This window comes from Sphaerodactylus townsendi, linkage group LG07 (genome assembly GCF_021028975.2).
Source record: "Sphaerodactylus townsendi isolate TG3544 linkage group LG07, MPM_Stown_v2.3, whole genome shotgun sequence".
NCBI classification, from domain to species: domain Eukaryota; kingdom Metazoa; phylum Chordata; class Lepidosauria; order Squamata; family Sphaerodactylidae; genus Sphaerodactylus; species Sphaerodactylus townsendi.
Window position 1 is genome coordinate 842130 of NC_059431.1, and position 15111 is coordinate 857240.

A 15111-nucleotide genomic window follows, 5' to 3' on the forward strand; every position below is an offset into this window, starting at 1 on the left:
ATGTTCATGGACTACAATTCCCATCAGCCCCTGCCAGCATGGCCAATTGGGCATGCTGGCAGGGGCTGATGGGATTTGTAGTCCATGAACATCTGGAGTGCCATAGGTTCGTCACCACTGGACTAGTGGCTCTCAAGAGATCTGAGTTGGCAGCGACAGGTTACTAGGGTACTTCCCAGGAAACCTTCGATTTGGTTAAAGAAAGTTTCTGAGCAAGGAAAGGGAACCCCCCCTCCCCCCGCACTTGCCTACAATGAATTTCATTTGCTGGACTGTTACTCACTCATTCAGTTCTGGGAAATCCTTTCGTAGCTTAAGAACATAAGAACATAAGAACAAGCCTGCTGGATCAGACCAGAGTCCATCTAGTCCAGCTCTCTGCTACTTGCAGTGGCCCACCAGGTGCCTTTGGGAGCTCACGTGCAGGAGGTGAAAGCAATGGCCTTCTGCGGTTAAAGCAGCTCCCGATCACTATTAGCCTGCTAAGGCATTTGCAATCTGAGATCAAAGAGGATCAAGATTGGTAGCCATAGATCGACTTCTCCTCCATAAATCTATCCAAGCCCCTTTTAAAGCTATCCAGGTTAGTGGCCATCACCACCTCCTGTGGCAGCATATTCCAAACACCAATCACACGTTGCGTGAAGAAGTGTTTCCTTTTATTAGTCCTAATTCTTCCCCCCGGCATTTTTAATGGATGCCCCCTCCTCACAGTTCACCTTGTTTTCTACCATCCTGAAAATCAGGTGACTCAACTGCTTACCCTCAATTCCTGATTATTTACGAACCAATTAAACAGCCCTCGTCCCGATATTGATTCTACGGGGCCTGTTACTCCCCTTCATTGCAAGAACTTCCCTTCATTTAGTCCTACTCTCCGCTTCCTGTCATTTAACCAGTTTTTAATCCATAAGAGGACCCAACTTCTTACCCCATGCCTGCTACCCTTATTTGGGAGTGTTTGGTGAAATATCGTCTTGAAATCTTTCTGGGAGCCCAAGCAATTAACATATTATGCTTGTTTACCACCTCACAGAACTCTACAAGATGGCAGGGCTGGACTTCCCTTTGCAGAAACCAGGGCGATGCCAGTGGCTTTACAGAGAAAGAAGTTCCGGCTGGAGGAGTCTGTCAGCAGTTGAGTTCTCTTTACTCAGCTGGAGGGTGCTGTGTGTCACACGGACATGTCAGATTGATGAAAGAGTCTGGCTCTTTTCTTCCTTTCTTTTCTTCCTGTTCTCTTTTAAATCAAACTTTTGGCCAGTTCAGATATCACAGAAACCCACAGTTTAAGAAGAAGAGTTTGGATAATTGGGGATAATTAGGAAAGGAATTGATAATAAAACTGCAAGGATTGTCATGCCCTTATATAAAGCCGTGGTGCGACCGCACTTGGAGTACTGTGTTCAGTTCTGGTCGCCACATCTCAAAAAGGATATCGAAGAGATAGAAAAAGTGCAGAGAAAGGCAACAAGGACTGGAGCACCTTCCTTATAAGGAGAGGCTGCAGCGTTTGGGACTCTTTAGTTTGGAGAGGAGACGTCTGAGGGGGGATATGATTGAAGTCTATAAAATTATGCATGGGGTAGAAAATGTCGACAGAGATAAATTTCTCTCTCTTTCTCACAATACTAGAACCAGGGGGCATACATTGAAAATGCTGGGGGGAAGAATTAGGACTAATCAAAGGAAACACTTCTTCACGCAACGTGTGATTGGTGTTTGGAATATGCTGCCACAGGAGGTGGTGATGGCCACTCACCTGGATAGCTTTAAAAGGGGCTTGGACAGATTTATGGAGGAGAAGTCGATTTATGGCTACCAATCTTGATCCTCTTTGATCTGAGATTGCAAATGCCTTACAGTCCAGGTGCTCGGGAGCAACAGCCGCAGAAGGCCACTGCTTTCACATCCTGCATGTGAGCTCCCAAAGGCACCTGGTGGGCCTCTGCGAGTAGCAGAGAGCTGGACTAGATGGACTCTGGTCTGATCCAGCTGGCTTGTTCTTATGTTCTTATGTTCTTAACAAACACCCTGTGAGGTGGGTGGGGCTGAGAGAGCTACCAAGATCTATGACTAGCCCAAGGTCACCCAGCTGCCATGTGTTGAGAGTACACAAATGAAGTTCTGGAATTGCTAGGCAAATTGAAAGCAAGTTTCCAGGTCTGGATGGCATACAGCCCAGGGCACTTAAGAAGCACAACTGTAAAACTGCCGATCCTGCAATTAATACATACAAACTGTCACCACAGCATGGTGTAGTGGTTAAGATGTGTTGATGTGGCTGTTGACACATCTGACATCCCAAAGGGAATATGCACAACTAAGAACACACCAAGAAATCTACCTTGTTCGTGCCATCACGTTGTTCTTCTTGGGCTGTTGATTTACCGGACTGCCCATGTTCCCATTTTTCAGAGATCCCTTACGAGCCAACTCTCTCTGTTTCTCTGTGGAAGAAAGGCAGACATTGCACAAATCAGTGATGATACTTCTCTTTTTGGACCTGATTAACTCTACAGTAAGGACAGCCTCAAGTTATCAACCTGCATTCCCAAGTGAGGCTTGGAAGAGGTACTGCAAGCCTCCATCTTTTCTTCTTAAGCTTGAGCTGGACAAACCAACAATGAGAAAAAAAGATTGCCCCAACACCCTCTGAAGCCCCCAACACTTAGGACAGAATGGAATAAGGAGCTAGGCTGCCCTATTTGCCAAGCAATGGTCATGGCCTTAAAGTCTATACCTGCTCTCCTATACCTGCTCTCCTTACGAATTTTAAGTTGTAACTTATGCATTAAAAAATGTTTGCAAGATATTGGACAATACAGCGACTCTTTAGTAAAGGGCAGAGTAAACTGTCTAATGGTTGGCATGGTAACTCACAAGGTACACCCCTTAAACATAAGCTTTAGGCTTGTCCAGTCATTCATTTTTTCTATGAGAAAGTTATTGTTGATATTAATGTTGTATTTGAATGTTCACTGATTTTTAAAGAGGCTTATATTCTTTTAAATTATAAAGAGGCTGATATTCTTTTAAAGAGGCTTATATTCTTTTAAATTATATTGTTGATATTAATGTTGTATTTGAATGTTCACTGATTTTTAAAGAGGCTAATATTCTTTTAAATTATATGCTTGTCTCTTGAAGGCTAACTGAGGGTCAACGAAAATATGTCCGGTGTGCCCTTACTGCAGCTAAAATTATTGTGTTTCAATAATGCAGGGTTAAATACTCACCTCCTGTAAATCAGTGGCTTGAAGACATTACAACTTTATCAGTATTTGAATGCACAGCATACTGACGATTGCAAACTGACTTGGTTTAAAATATTTGGAAATATTTATTTATTTATTTATTTGCTTGTTTATTTATTTATTTATTTATGGGTTTTTTATACCGCTCTACCCCCGGAGGGCTCTGAGCGGTGTACAACATAGTTTCCTCTACACAGTGTACAATAACCCATATAAATACCCCATTAAAATTATTTATTTATTTATTTACATTTATTTATTTATATTTATTTATTAGATTTTTATACCGCCCTATCCCCGAGGGGCTCCTTAGATTAAAACACAGCGATAAAATTAACAAAGATGACGTCCTGCAATAACCCCAATTAAAACCCTCCCAGAGGGGGGAAGCAAAACAAAAGTGGGTCCCATAGATGATCAGTGTGGAGCTCCAAACGGGATGGGATAAAAAGGGGGGCAATTCTCTCAGCTTAATTGGACACTTCTGCAAAAGTCTCCGCTGGAAACAACCCCAAGTCTTCTACAGGCCCCAAGTGGAATTCACTTCAAGCAGTCCCAGTGAGGGGTCTGGACAGCTGGAGGGAGAGTGTTCCACCAGGCAGGGGCCAGGGATGAAAAGGTCCTGGCCCGAGTGGAGGCCAGCCGCATCATTGAGGGGCCAGGAACCACCAGCAAATTGGCCTCTGCGTTGAAAGAAACGTATGTGTACATATACCAACACTATTGTTATATTTTTGTTTCTACTCTCCGTATACTTTTTTCTTTATTAGTTACTGGATTTTGAGTTTTTTCCCCCTTTCCTATTCTTGTTCTGTTGTTTTGAGAAGAAAGAAATAACAAAAAAATAATAATATGAAAGCAAAAACCAAACAAAAAGCCAACAGATGGTATCTGGCCATTTCCAAGTGACCGAAGAGTAGCAGTCTTCAAAAAGAGCAGCTTCAAGGGGAGATTACAGTGTGAAATTGCTTAACATGAGTTCATTCACCAATTCAGAATAGTAACATACAATTCTCATCTCCCAACCAATACTAAAGTTCTGCCCCTAAGCATTTCTCATCTGCTCTAAGCAACGTGCATTGTACCTCTGCATCCTGGTTATCTTCTTTGAAACATGCTATCTACTTTCTGATTGGAAATATAAAGACTCGAGGATTTCTATTCCGACTAGATGAAGGTGGAGTGAAAATTGGTGAACCGAACTTTAGCAGTTTGAGATATGCAGATGGTACCACATTTACTGACAGAAAATAATGAAGTCTTGAAATGACTGTTGAGGAAGGTTAAAGCAGAAAATGCCAAAGCAGGACTACAGTGGAATTTCAAGAACATCAAGACGACAAAGGTAATGACTGCAGGGGAATTATACAACGAAAAAACTGAAATTGTTAAAGATTTTCTATTCCTTGGCTCCATCATCAACCAAATAAGAGACTGCAGCCAAGAAATCAGAAGGAACTGAGATGAAAGAGCTAGGAAAAAAAATCTTAAGTATAACCAAGAATGGTGACCAAGATAATTCATATTCATAATTTCCCATCACAATGTATCGGTATGAAAGTTGGAAGATGGGGAAAGCTGATATAAAGGAAATTGATTAATTGGAAACGTGATGTTGGAGGAGAGTTTCATGGATACTCTGGAACAACAGAAAATACAAATCGGGGTTCTTGTTCATGGGTATCAGACTGGGAATGGCACAACACCTGGGACAGGACAAATACTCAGTAAAGATATCTGGCTACATGGAGTATAGCTGCATATTGGGAGAATCGAAGCATACCTACATACAAATGTGGGAAGGAAAGCTATTTGCTCAACTTAAAAAATGGCAATTACGAATCATAGAAGTGACGGATCTGTAAGGAAGTGCATAGAGTATTCTCCTTTCCTTGTTCTCTCTCTCTCTCTCTCTCTCTCTCTCTCTCTCTCTCTCTCACACACACACACACACACACACACACACACACATTTCTACTGTGTCTCCCTGGCAGCCCCCTGGTAACTGAAGCCATAGGGTCACCACTCAAAAGGCCCTGCTGCATGCTCTGATTGGTATCTTTCCCTGGTTGGAAGGGACTCTGTGTAGGCAAGAGCATGAAACTTATTAATTACTAAGATCCAGACAATGGCTAATTAGACAACCATAGGGAAAGGGCCGGGAACATTTTTCAAAGTTGCTTCTGGAAACAGGAAAAGACTAGCATCAGGGTGAATCTGATTTAAATTAATCAATTGCAATTGCCATTTAAACTTCAAGCTATACACACAAAGATCCCAATGCTTGTAGAGTACTGTGCACAAAAGGTTTCACTTTAATTTTTACCCCTTGCTCCTCCCTCCTCACACTTAGCTCCTTGTGCAGATCTATTCCACTCAAAACAATCTTCTATTCATTGAACTTCTTGAAACTTATCACTTAAGAGGCAAGGATAAGATTCTGTGTACAAAGATTTGCAAATGAACAATAGGATCAACATGTTTTTCTCAACTCTATATGCTTATTTTATAACATTTTTACTGTGAAGAAGAGGCATGTTATCTCTGCAGACACAAATTCACACTTTTGAGAACTGCAAAACCAAGCATCTGTCATAATATCTTCAAGATGGAAAAAATGCCCAAAATAATCTTGATATTGTGAATGGATTAATGGAATTCATACACCCCTAAATTTAAACACTGTATAAATATACAGGGGGTACATCTCCCATGAACCAATTCAGATCAAGTATTGAGATGGTGATGGGGCCTTTTAAATGCCAAGTGCCATATGCCAGTGTGGTGTAGTGGTTAAGAGCAGGTGCACTCTAATCTGGAGAACCAGGTTTGATTCCCCCGCTCTGCCATTTGAGCTGTGGAGGCTTATCTGGTGAACTAGATTAGCTTGTGCACTCCAGCACATGCCACCTGGGTGACCTTGGGCTAGTCACAGTACTTTGGAGCTCTCTCAGCCCCACCTACCTCACAGGGTGTTTGTTGTGAGCGGGGAAAGGAAAGGAGATTGTAAGCCCCCTTGAGTCTCCTTACAGGAAAGGGGGGTTAAAAATCCAACTCTTCTTCTCCTTATATGCTCCACCTGGCTGCCTTTCAAACATAGAAATCTGGGAAACTGAGGATTGCATCAATTAATAAGGAATCAAGATTCAATTTTACTGACATCAGTCTTGCAGAATAAGAATGACGTAAAGTGCAAAGTGGAATTCTGACTCCTAGAGTAGCTTGGTTGGTTGAATCCATGTTGAGTTCTACTTCAGTCTCCAAATCTAACATATATAAATCTTAAGAACCCCACCCCCCCACCCCCGCCTAGGACTAATTGGGGAGATCATGTTTCATAAGCTCATCAGGAAGCAAACCAGAAATAAAGAGACACTCGGAACGGCTGATTAGACAAGTTAAGTTTCTTAAGGAAAAATTATAAATCCTTCCAGCGTGCATCAAAGGAATCTGATCAATAGCTGAAGGAAGTCAGTATCAGAGAGGATCCACAATGCATCTCCTTTTTCTCTCCACACCATTAGGAGCTGTCAGAAAATATGCAACCTGTCGCCAGGCTTTACTGTGCTATCTGATCTAGCAAGATTTTTCTTTTGGGTCCCAAAACTCATCTAAAAGGACGTGAACAGACCGGAGTGCGTGCAGAAGACAGCGACAAGACGGGCCTGGAGACCAAGCACTATGAGGGGGGAGGAGGAGGAGGAAGAGAAGGAGTAGTAGTTTGGATTTATATCCCACCTTTCTCTCCTGCAAGGAGACTCAAGGTGGCTGACAAGCTCCTTTCCCTTCCTCTCCCCACAACTACCAAGTAGACACCCTAGTGTAGAGTGTGCAGGGTGGGGCTGAGAGGGTCAGGAGAGAACGTGACTGTAGCCCAAGGTGTCACCAGTTATAGGAATGTGGTAGGAGTGGCGAAACAAATCCAGTTCACCAGATAAGCCCCAGCCACTCAGGTGGAGGAGTGGGGAATCAAACCTGGTTCTCCAGATTAGAATCCACCTACTCTTAACCACCACACCACGCTGGGATTTGGGAATATTCAGCCTGGAGGAGACTGAGGCGGGGACGTGATTGCACTCTTTTAAGTATTTAAATGGTTGGCACTTAGGAAAGGGCAGGGAGCTGTTACAGCAGATAACAGGACTCACAATAATGGGTATAAATTACCAGAGGAAAGGCATCGGCTGGACATTAGGGAAAAAAATTACAGTAAGAGCATTTCTGCAGTGGAGTTGGCTGCTTGGAGAGGCCGTGAGCTTCCCTCTCCTGGCAGCCTTCAAGCAGCGGATGGACGAAGACTCCTCTGGGATGCTCTAGTCTAGGCTGAGCCTGCATTGAACAGGGGGTTGGACTAGATGGCCTCTATGGCCCCTTCCAGCTCAAGGAGTCTATGATTCTAGCAATTAGTTCTACTACTATCTCTTTTTGAGGAAAATTCCTCCCAACCCACAATTTAGTTTTTGTGCCTGAAAAGCAGGAAAGAGCAAAATGCTGAATTCCGAAGTAACGTTCTTAAAAATTGGATCACGAAGCCCTCTTGAAGGTCTGGCAGCGTTTAGAGACTGGGATCCTCAGCAATTAGTCTACAAACACGGTCGCCGCCGCCCAAACCTTCGGCTCCCTAACCCCATTTTAATTAAATTCATAAATGCCCGGCAAGCAGGATTAATCTCTATCCTATTGCCGAATCTGCTAGGATCTAAGTGGATGCTGCATTCAGCTAATTCCTGGGCTTGCAGACGCTGCTTGCCTGTGCTGAATTAAAGGTAGCAGCATCCCGCCAAGTCACACCCTTCAGAGAGCGCCCGCCTCCCAGCACTGCGGGCGGCTGATCGGCGTCCAAAGAGCAGGGAGGCGTTCACAGTGTCCTACGTGCTTCTGACTTCGCAGAAGCAGTTCTGAGAGAACAGGAGAGCAAGCGGCTGTGTTGTCGGTTGGGGGGGGATCTGGTGGGGGTGGGGCTAATCAAATTTGCAGATGGCACCAAATTAGGAGGGGTAGCCAACACCCCCGAGGACAGAGTCAGAATTCAAAATGACCTGGACAGATTAGAGAGCTGGGCCAAAACAAACACAATGCATTTCAACAGAGACAAATGTAAGATTCTACACTTAGGCGGAAAAAAATGAAATGCACAGGTGTAGGATGGGTGACACCTGGCTTGACAACACTACACGCGAAAGGGATCTGGGGAGTATTGTCGAAGGCTTTCACGGCCAGAATCACTGGGGTGCTGTGTGGTTTCCGGGCTGTATGGCCGTGTTCTAGCAGCATTCTCTCCTGACGTTTCGCCTGCATCTGTGCCTGGCATCTTCAGAGGATCTGATAGTAGGAATGGAAAGCAATTGGAGTATGTATACTGTGAGGTCAAAAGGTGAGGCCATCTGAATAGAGTAGCCTGGCATGTGAGTCACAAAGAAGACTGTAGCATGGGAGTAACAATGAAGATCGTGTCAGAACATGTGTTTAGATGGACAAAATCTAGATGACAGGTGGACCCTCCTTCCAGCAGGTGCCGTGTGCATAATTAGGGCTGTGTGCACAACTGTGTACCGTGGTCAAAGACAGATAAGACATGGGCACCTGATTGGCACCTCAATTGTATATAGTAAGCATAGACAACAGGGTGATGTGTGCCTGGAAACACCTGTGGTCTGGCGGAGCACTTTGACAGTAGTTAGCAAGTACAAACAGAATCCTGCACTGGTGACTTCTCGTGTGTCTTCTAGTTCTTGGTTTGCACTTTTCGCATTCTGCAAGGGTGGTCTACTTCCACGATTTATAAAATGGCCAGCCAGCTTCAACAGATAGCCACAGATGCAGGTGAAACGTCAGGAGAGAATGCTGCTTGAACATGGCCATACAGCCCGGAAACCACACAGCACCCCACGGATCTGGGAGTCTTAGTGGACCATAAGCTAAACATGAAGTGTGATGTGGCGACCAAGAAAGGTAATGCAATTTTGGGATGTAATCAAGGGATGTAATTGTACCTCTCTATTCTGCGTTGAGTTAGACCTCACCTGGAATATTGTGTACAGTTCTGGGCACTGCAATTCAAGAAGGGTATTGACAAGGCTGCTCGCTGGGCAACCCAACACGAAGGAGCGCTGGGAGTCGTCCAGAATTCATAACAGCGCAACTGCTCGGTATGCGCATCATGCTTTCAGGTCTCAAAGCATGTCACAGAACATGGTGTCGCTGCTAATTCCTATAACGGTCCTGCAAGTCCGACATTATCCTCATGCTGATTGCACGAGATTATTTTATGTAATCCCCTTGAGCCTCAGTAAAAAAAAGTGAAAAAGGCAAACTAGGACCGTGAATAAATAATTTTTGTATTTAATTTTTGTATTTAATTTATTGAGAGGGCTCCTTTTCCTTATTTATATTATACGTTGAAATGTAGTAATAATCACTTCTGTAGAGTCTCCAAGTGGGCGGTATAAAAGCCAAATTAATGCACAACAAACAACAAATAAATAAATAAATAACAACAAACAAACAATAATTCAGACTTCGACAAAGTGCCTTCTGGGAACACAATACTCCTGGACTCCTCAATGCGATTGTGGGAAAAAAAAGAAAGTGTGGATATTGATGCTGCAATTCCTGGTGTGACAAGCAGGAAATCTGGTGGAGAAGCAACTGGAAAAAAACTTTTATACACGCATAATGCTGAGGATTTGGCTGACTTCGAATTACAAAGACTCTGGGGTACACAAACCATGCAAGCAGGTGGTCCTAGTGGGTGATCGGCACAGTGCAGTGCCTAAAAGACCTTGGACGGCACCTTCGAAGTGGGTAACAATCGGGCGCCTTCTGACAAAATCACTACCATATGTCAAAGCGCAGTGCAGTGCTTTCCAAAGACCTTGGACGGGTAACTTCTTTCTGAAGGTAACAATCGCTGCGCTTCGACAAAATCACCTTCATATGTCAGTTGCCAAAGGCTACTCTTCAGTTAGAGGACCGGAACCAGCCGTCACCAAAGTCAGCTGAAGCCTTTGATCGGGGAGCTAGGGTTAACGGGGGAACGTAATCGCACCCGAGACCACTCTCAAACGGAGTTTCATTGGTGCTGCTGTGAACTCCAGCTTTGAGCAGTAAGCACCTACGCTAAGCTACAACCTCAACTATCACTTCAGGGATAACTGGACGGAGCTTCGCTACCCTTCACTTATCATGCCTTACAAACAACGCGGTTCTACATAAAGCAGCACCAATAAAACTCCTCGCCTTTGAAGCGGTCTCTCGGTCACTGCGTCTCCTGCTAATTCCCTGTAGCTCCCCGACTACAGTAGCGCTTCAACCCCTGACTTTGCGATCGACTGGATCCTGGGTCTCTAGCTGAAGGTTGGTGTAACTGGCCTCTTCCTCAGCCTCGCAAGCGCTTTAGAGGGAAGCCCAAAAAGAGACAAGCTGACAAACATAGAATGGATTTTCCTCTGCAAGTGGGGGCGTGGGCTTTATTTGTCCACCAAAACCCTTAGGGATGTGCATAAATATTCCAAATTAGGCAAGAAATTTATAGGTCTGCTTAGGATCACTCCAGGTGGATCAACGACGTGGACAGCCCGGTTAGAGCGTTGCTCTGCAATTCCCCTCTTTTAGTAATTATTCTTAACCCTGGTATTTCATCTCTAGGCTTACTCAAGCTGTATTCCAGGATTCAGGATAAGCTTGGCACGCACTCCAACGGAGGATTCCCCCCCGCCGGTGATCGTATTGATGGCTACAAGCATCTACTTAAATCGACGCTTTCTTTATTCCTGATTCTCGCTACATTACGCAAATCGCTCTGGCAATATTTAGGTATCCCGGGTGGGATATCCCTTCAGGACATAATCAATGGGTGTATGTTGGAAAATATTGATGCCCCCCCATTTGATTGCTGCTTTTCATAAGGCAATTTCTCCTCCTTTAAAACCCGGGAGGGGGCTTCTCGTGGAGGAGGCGGAGGGTAAAGGTGGGGGTTAGTTTCTGCCTCTTTTGCCTGGCCTTGACGCGATTCCTCCCTGCCTCCTGGGCTTTGTGCCCGGGGTGGTTGTGGCCTTAACCTTGAAGCGTGTGATTATCTTGTAGTGCTTGAAGCTTTGTTTCTGTCTCTGTCGTGGGAAAACCTGCTGGGACGCTTTGGGGAGGTGGCTGAAGGTTCCGTAAAAGTTTCATACTCTGAAGCCCGGAAAGTCAGAATCCACATCCCGTGTAATGCGATCGCTTGAAGTTTATGAAATAAATCGTGACTGAACTAGCCAGCGTCTCCTTTGTTTCGAAGTCCCTTTGAGGTTCCTTTAATCACCACCCTGCCTCGCTGGCTCTGCACGCATTTTCATTCGTCGATACATCACACAGTCCTAGATGCTTCAGGGAAGTGTCCGGCTGTGTGATGTAATACAAAATCCAGCATATTGATCTTGTTTGCTGTGTATAACTGTTTTTGTATCAATAACATCAATCACTACTATCATCAACTTACTCATCACTAAATTATCATCATCACTACCACTATAAACCAGCTGAGGTCATCCTGTAGTATCATCAAGTATCACTTGGCAATTCAACCTTAAACCACTAGCTGTAACTTGAAACATCTCTCTAATTGGACAAAATCTAACATCTGCCAAATCCAGAAGGCAGCCCTCCTGGCTGGGATCCGCATCAATACTATGCCAATATATTACAACTTCCCTAGGTCCCCTCTGGGTGAGGGTCTTCTCCGAATTGTAAATTTAATGTACAACAACCAGCCAAAGATCTGGGAGCTGTGGAAATCTACAACAACAAATAACAACAACAACAACAACAACAAACCAGCTGAGGTCATCCCAGTGGTAATCGGCACGCTGGCACCAACCCAAAAACACTAGGGCGGCACTTGAAACGTCTTCGAATTGACAAAATTAACACCTGTCAGATTCAGAAGGCAGCCCTGCTGGGATCCGCACGAATACTACGCCGATACATTACAACTTCCTAGGCCTCTGGGTGAGGCTCGAATCATAATGAAGGCCAACAACCAGCTAAAAATCTGGCAGCTGTGAAATCTACAACAACAACAACAACAACAACAACAACAACAACAACAATAATAAAAGGGTGGGGCAGAAGATGAAAGCGGGTGTCTCGCTGAAGATGTCCGACTGGCCTCGACTGGGCCTTTTCAGCCCCAGCCCTGGTGAAACTTCCTGCCGTCTGACCTTAGGGTGCTGTAGGATATGGGAGAGTTCCGCCAGGTCCATCCTCTTTTGAGGACAGCTGTATTTTGACATCTAATCTGGCCTTCCCTTTCCTTTGAAGATTGGGGGGTGGGGGCGGGCAGAGTGTTATTGTGCATTTTATTCAGAAGAGGGTCTCCGTAGGGACCTCTTCCTTGCTTTGCTGGGAAACTTTAAGAATCTTTAAGATCTCGTGAAGCCAGTTCTCAGTCAAACCGCAGGTACTTGTACAGTTGTGTTTCAACCATAGTAGGAATGGTTCTGATTGGATTTTATTGACTGCATTGTACGGTTGTGATTGTTTTGTCTGCTACCCTGAGCTTAGGTTGGTCAGGGTAGGACAGGATAAAAAACTAAAGTTAAAAGAGGCCCTTCCTCACTCAAAATCCCCCCCCCCCCCCCCGGGTGTTATGCTACGGCAGCTCACAAAATTGTGCATTGTCTGGTGTGGCAGTTTTTCCAGCCACACAGTCCAGAAAACCCACAACAGCCAGCTGATTCCGGCTATGAAAGCCTTTGACAATAGCCCATGAAATATTTAACACAGTGAAGTTCAGCACTCAAGCAATCAAACTGCGAGGCCCGTTCAGTACTGCAAATTAAGTGAATCTGCATGATTTCGTATTTTGCATAATTTATTCTGTTTCCGCCAGTCACAAGGAGGTGAGATCGTAAAGGCCACTGTAAAGGCCTGTAAAGCTGCAAAGGCCACTGAAACCCCATTTCCTGCTCCTTAAAATCTTATCCCACATATCCTCCGGTTCAGTATGTGCACGTCCGAGCATCTTTCCATAGTCATGAGGATTACAAACATGTTTGTTTCAAAACTGAAAAAAGGGCGTCTTCAAGAAGCTGAGTGCCACATTCTGTGCAAAACGAAATTTTTCAGAGAACGTTTTAAGAAACTGATGAGAAGTGCATTATAATGGGTGAGCCGAGAGAGAAGAAGAAGAAGAAGAGTTTGGATTTATATCCCCCCTTTCTCTCCTGCAGGAGACTCAAAGGGGCTTACAATCTCCTTGCCCTTCCCCCCTCACAACAAACACCCGGTGAGGTGGGTGGGGCTGAGAGAGCTCCGAGAAGCTGTGACTAGCCCAAGGTCACCCAGCTGGTGTGTGTGGGAGTTCCCAGGCTAATCCGAATTCCCCAGATAAGCCTCCACAGCTCAGGCGGCAGAGCTGGGAATCAAACGCGGTTCCTCCAGATTAGATACACGAGCTCTTAACCCCCTACGCCACTGCTGCATGAAGTGGTCGCTTCATGAAGAACCACCGTCGTCTGCTCAACTGCAAAGGGGAAGCTGTGTTAGTTTGTCGCAGCAAAACGAACACACATCTAGTGGCATCTTAAAGACTAGCATTTCATGCATCACAAGTCCACTCTGTCAGATACTTCGAGGGAAGTCATTGTACCACACTCTACTCTGCATTGGTCAGACCTCACCTAGAGTACTGTGTTCAGCTCTGGGCATGGCAATTTCAGAAAGATATTGACAATCTGGAACAGGTCCAGAGGAGGGCGACCAAAATGGTAAAAGGTCTGGAGTTTATGCCCTATGAAGAGAGGTTTAGGGAACTGGGGATATTTAGTCTGGAGAAGCAAAGGTTAAGGGGGGACATGATAGCTATGTTTAAATATTTGAAGGGCTGTCATGTTGAAGAGGGAGCAAGTTTGTTTTCTACTGCCTCAGAGACTAGGACCAGGAGAAATGGGTTCAAGGTGCAGGAGAAGAGATTCCACCCAAACATCAGGAAGAACTGTTTCAAGACAGTTTTTTTTCCTTGTTGTTTCTGTTGTTTGCAATGTTCCTCAATTTCATAATCCTGGTCTTATTTGCACTGTTTAGTGGAAATCCATGATTTATTTATTTATTTATAATCAATTTTATATACCGCCCCTCCCCCGAAGGGTTCTGGGGGTGAACATCATAGTACCAAACAATCACATTAAAACCCAGTTAAAACAGCGAATGAAACAAAATTACAGCGGCGTCCGGCGTAAAACTTCATAAAATATAATAAACCCACCCTGGAAAAAACAAACCAAGAGAGCTGAGGGCCCCATAAAATTAAGGGCCCAGAATGTAAAAGGGGGGAGATGTGATTAAACTTTTTAAAGAAAACATTTGGTAACCCGCTAGAATCTAGGATGTGAAAGGTAGGTTATGCATGAAGTGAATAAAAACAATCTTTACTCCTGTGGAGTTCAGTGCATATACCCAGCCACATCAAAACTCAAGGTTTTCACATGCCAATGTGGTGCTGCAGTTAACAGCAACGGACTCTAATCTGGAGAACTGGTCAGACCTCACCTAGAGTACTGTGTTCAGTTCTGGGCTATTGACAATCTAGAGTGGGGTCCAGAGGAGGGCGACCAGAGGAGGGTGACCTGCTATTCTACACCAGTGATGGGCTTTTATCTGGTGAACTGGATTCGCTTCCCAGCTCCTCCACTTGCCTACCGGGTGACCTTGGTCACAGTTCTCTCCGAACTCTCTCAGCCCCACTGACTTCACAAGGGGTCTGTTGTGGGGAGAGGAAGCCATTCACAGCTTTGGACCAGCATACCTAAGGAACTCTCTTTCTCACAATACTAGAACCAGGGGGCATCCATTGAAAATGCTGGGGGGAAGAATT

At 44.7% G+C, this 15111-nt stretch overlaps 1 protein-coding gene across 2 annotated transcripts in view; it reads right to left on the reverse strand.

Annotated features, from left to right (window-relative positions):
• The window catches only part of FAM219A (family with sequence similarity 219 member A), a 92187-nt gene that overhangs the window by 7940 nt on the left and 69136 nt on the right, over positions 1-15111 (reverse strand). For both annotated transcript variants that reach the window (XM_048502832.1, XM_048502831.1), the window contains exon 3: positions 2348-2450. In XM_048502832.1, coding sequence (XP_048358789.1) covers positions 2348-2450 — 103 coding nt within the window. The remainder of the gene's footprint in view (positions 1-2347; positions 2451-15111) is intronic.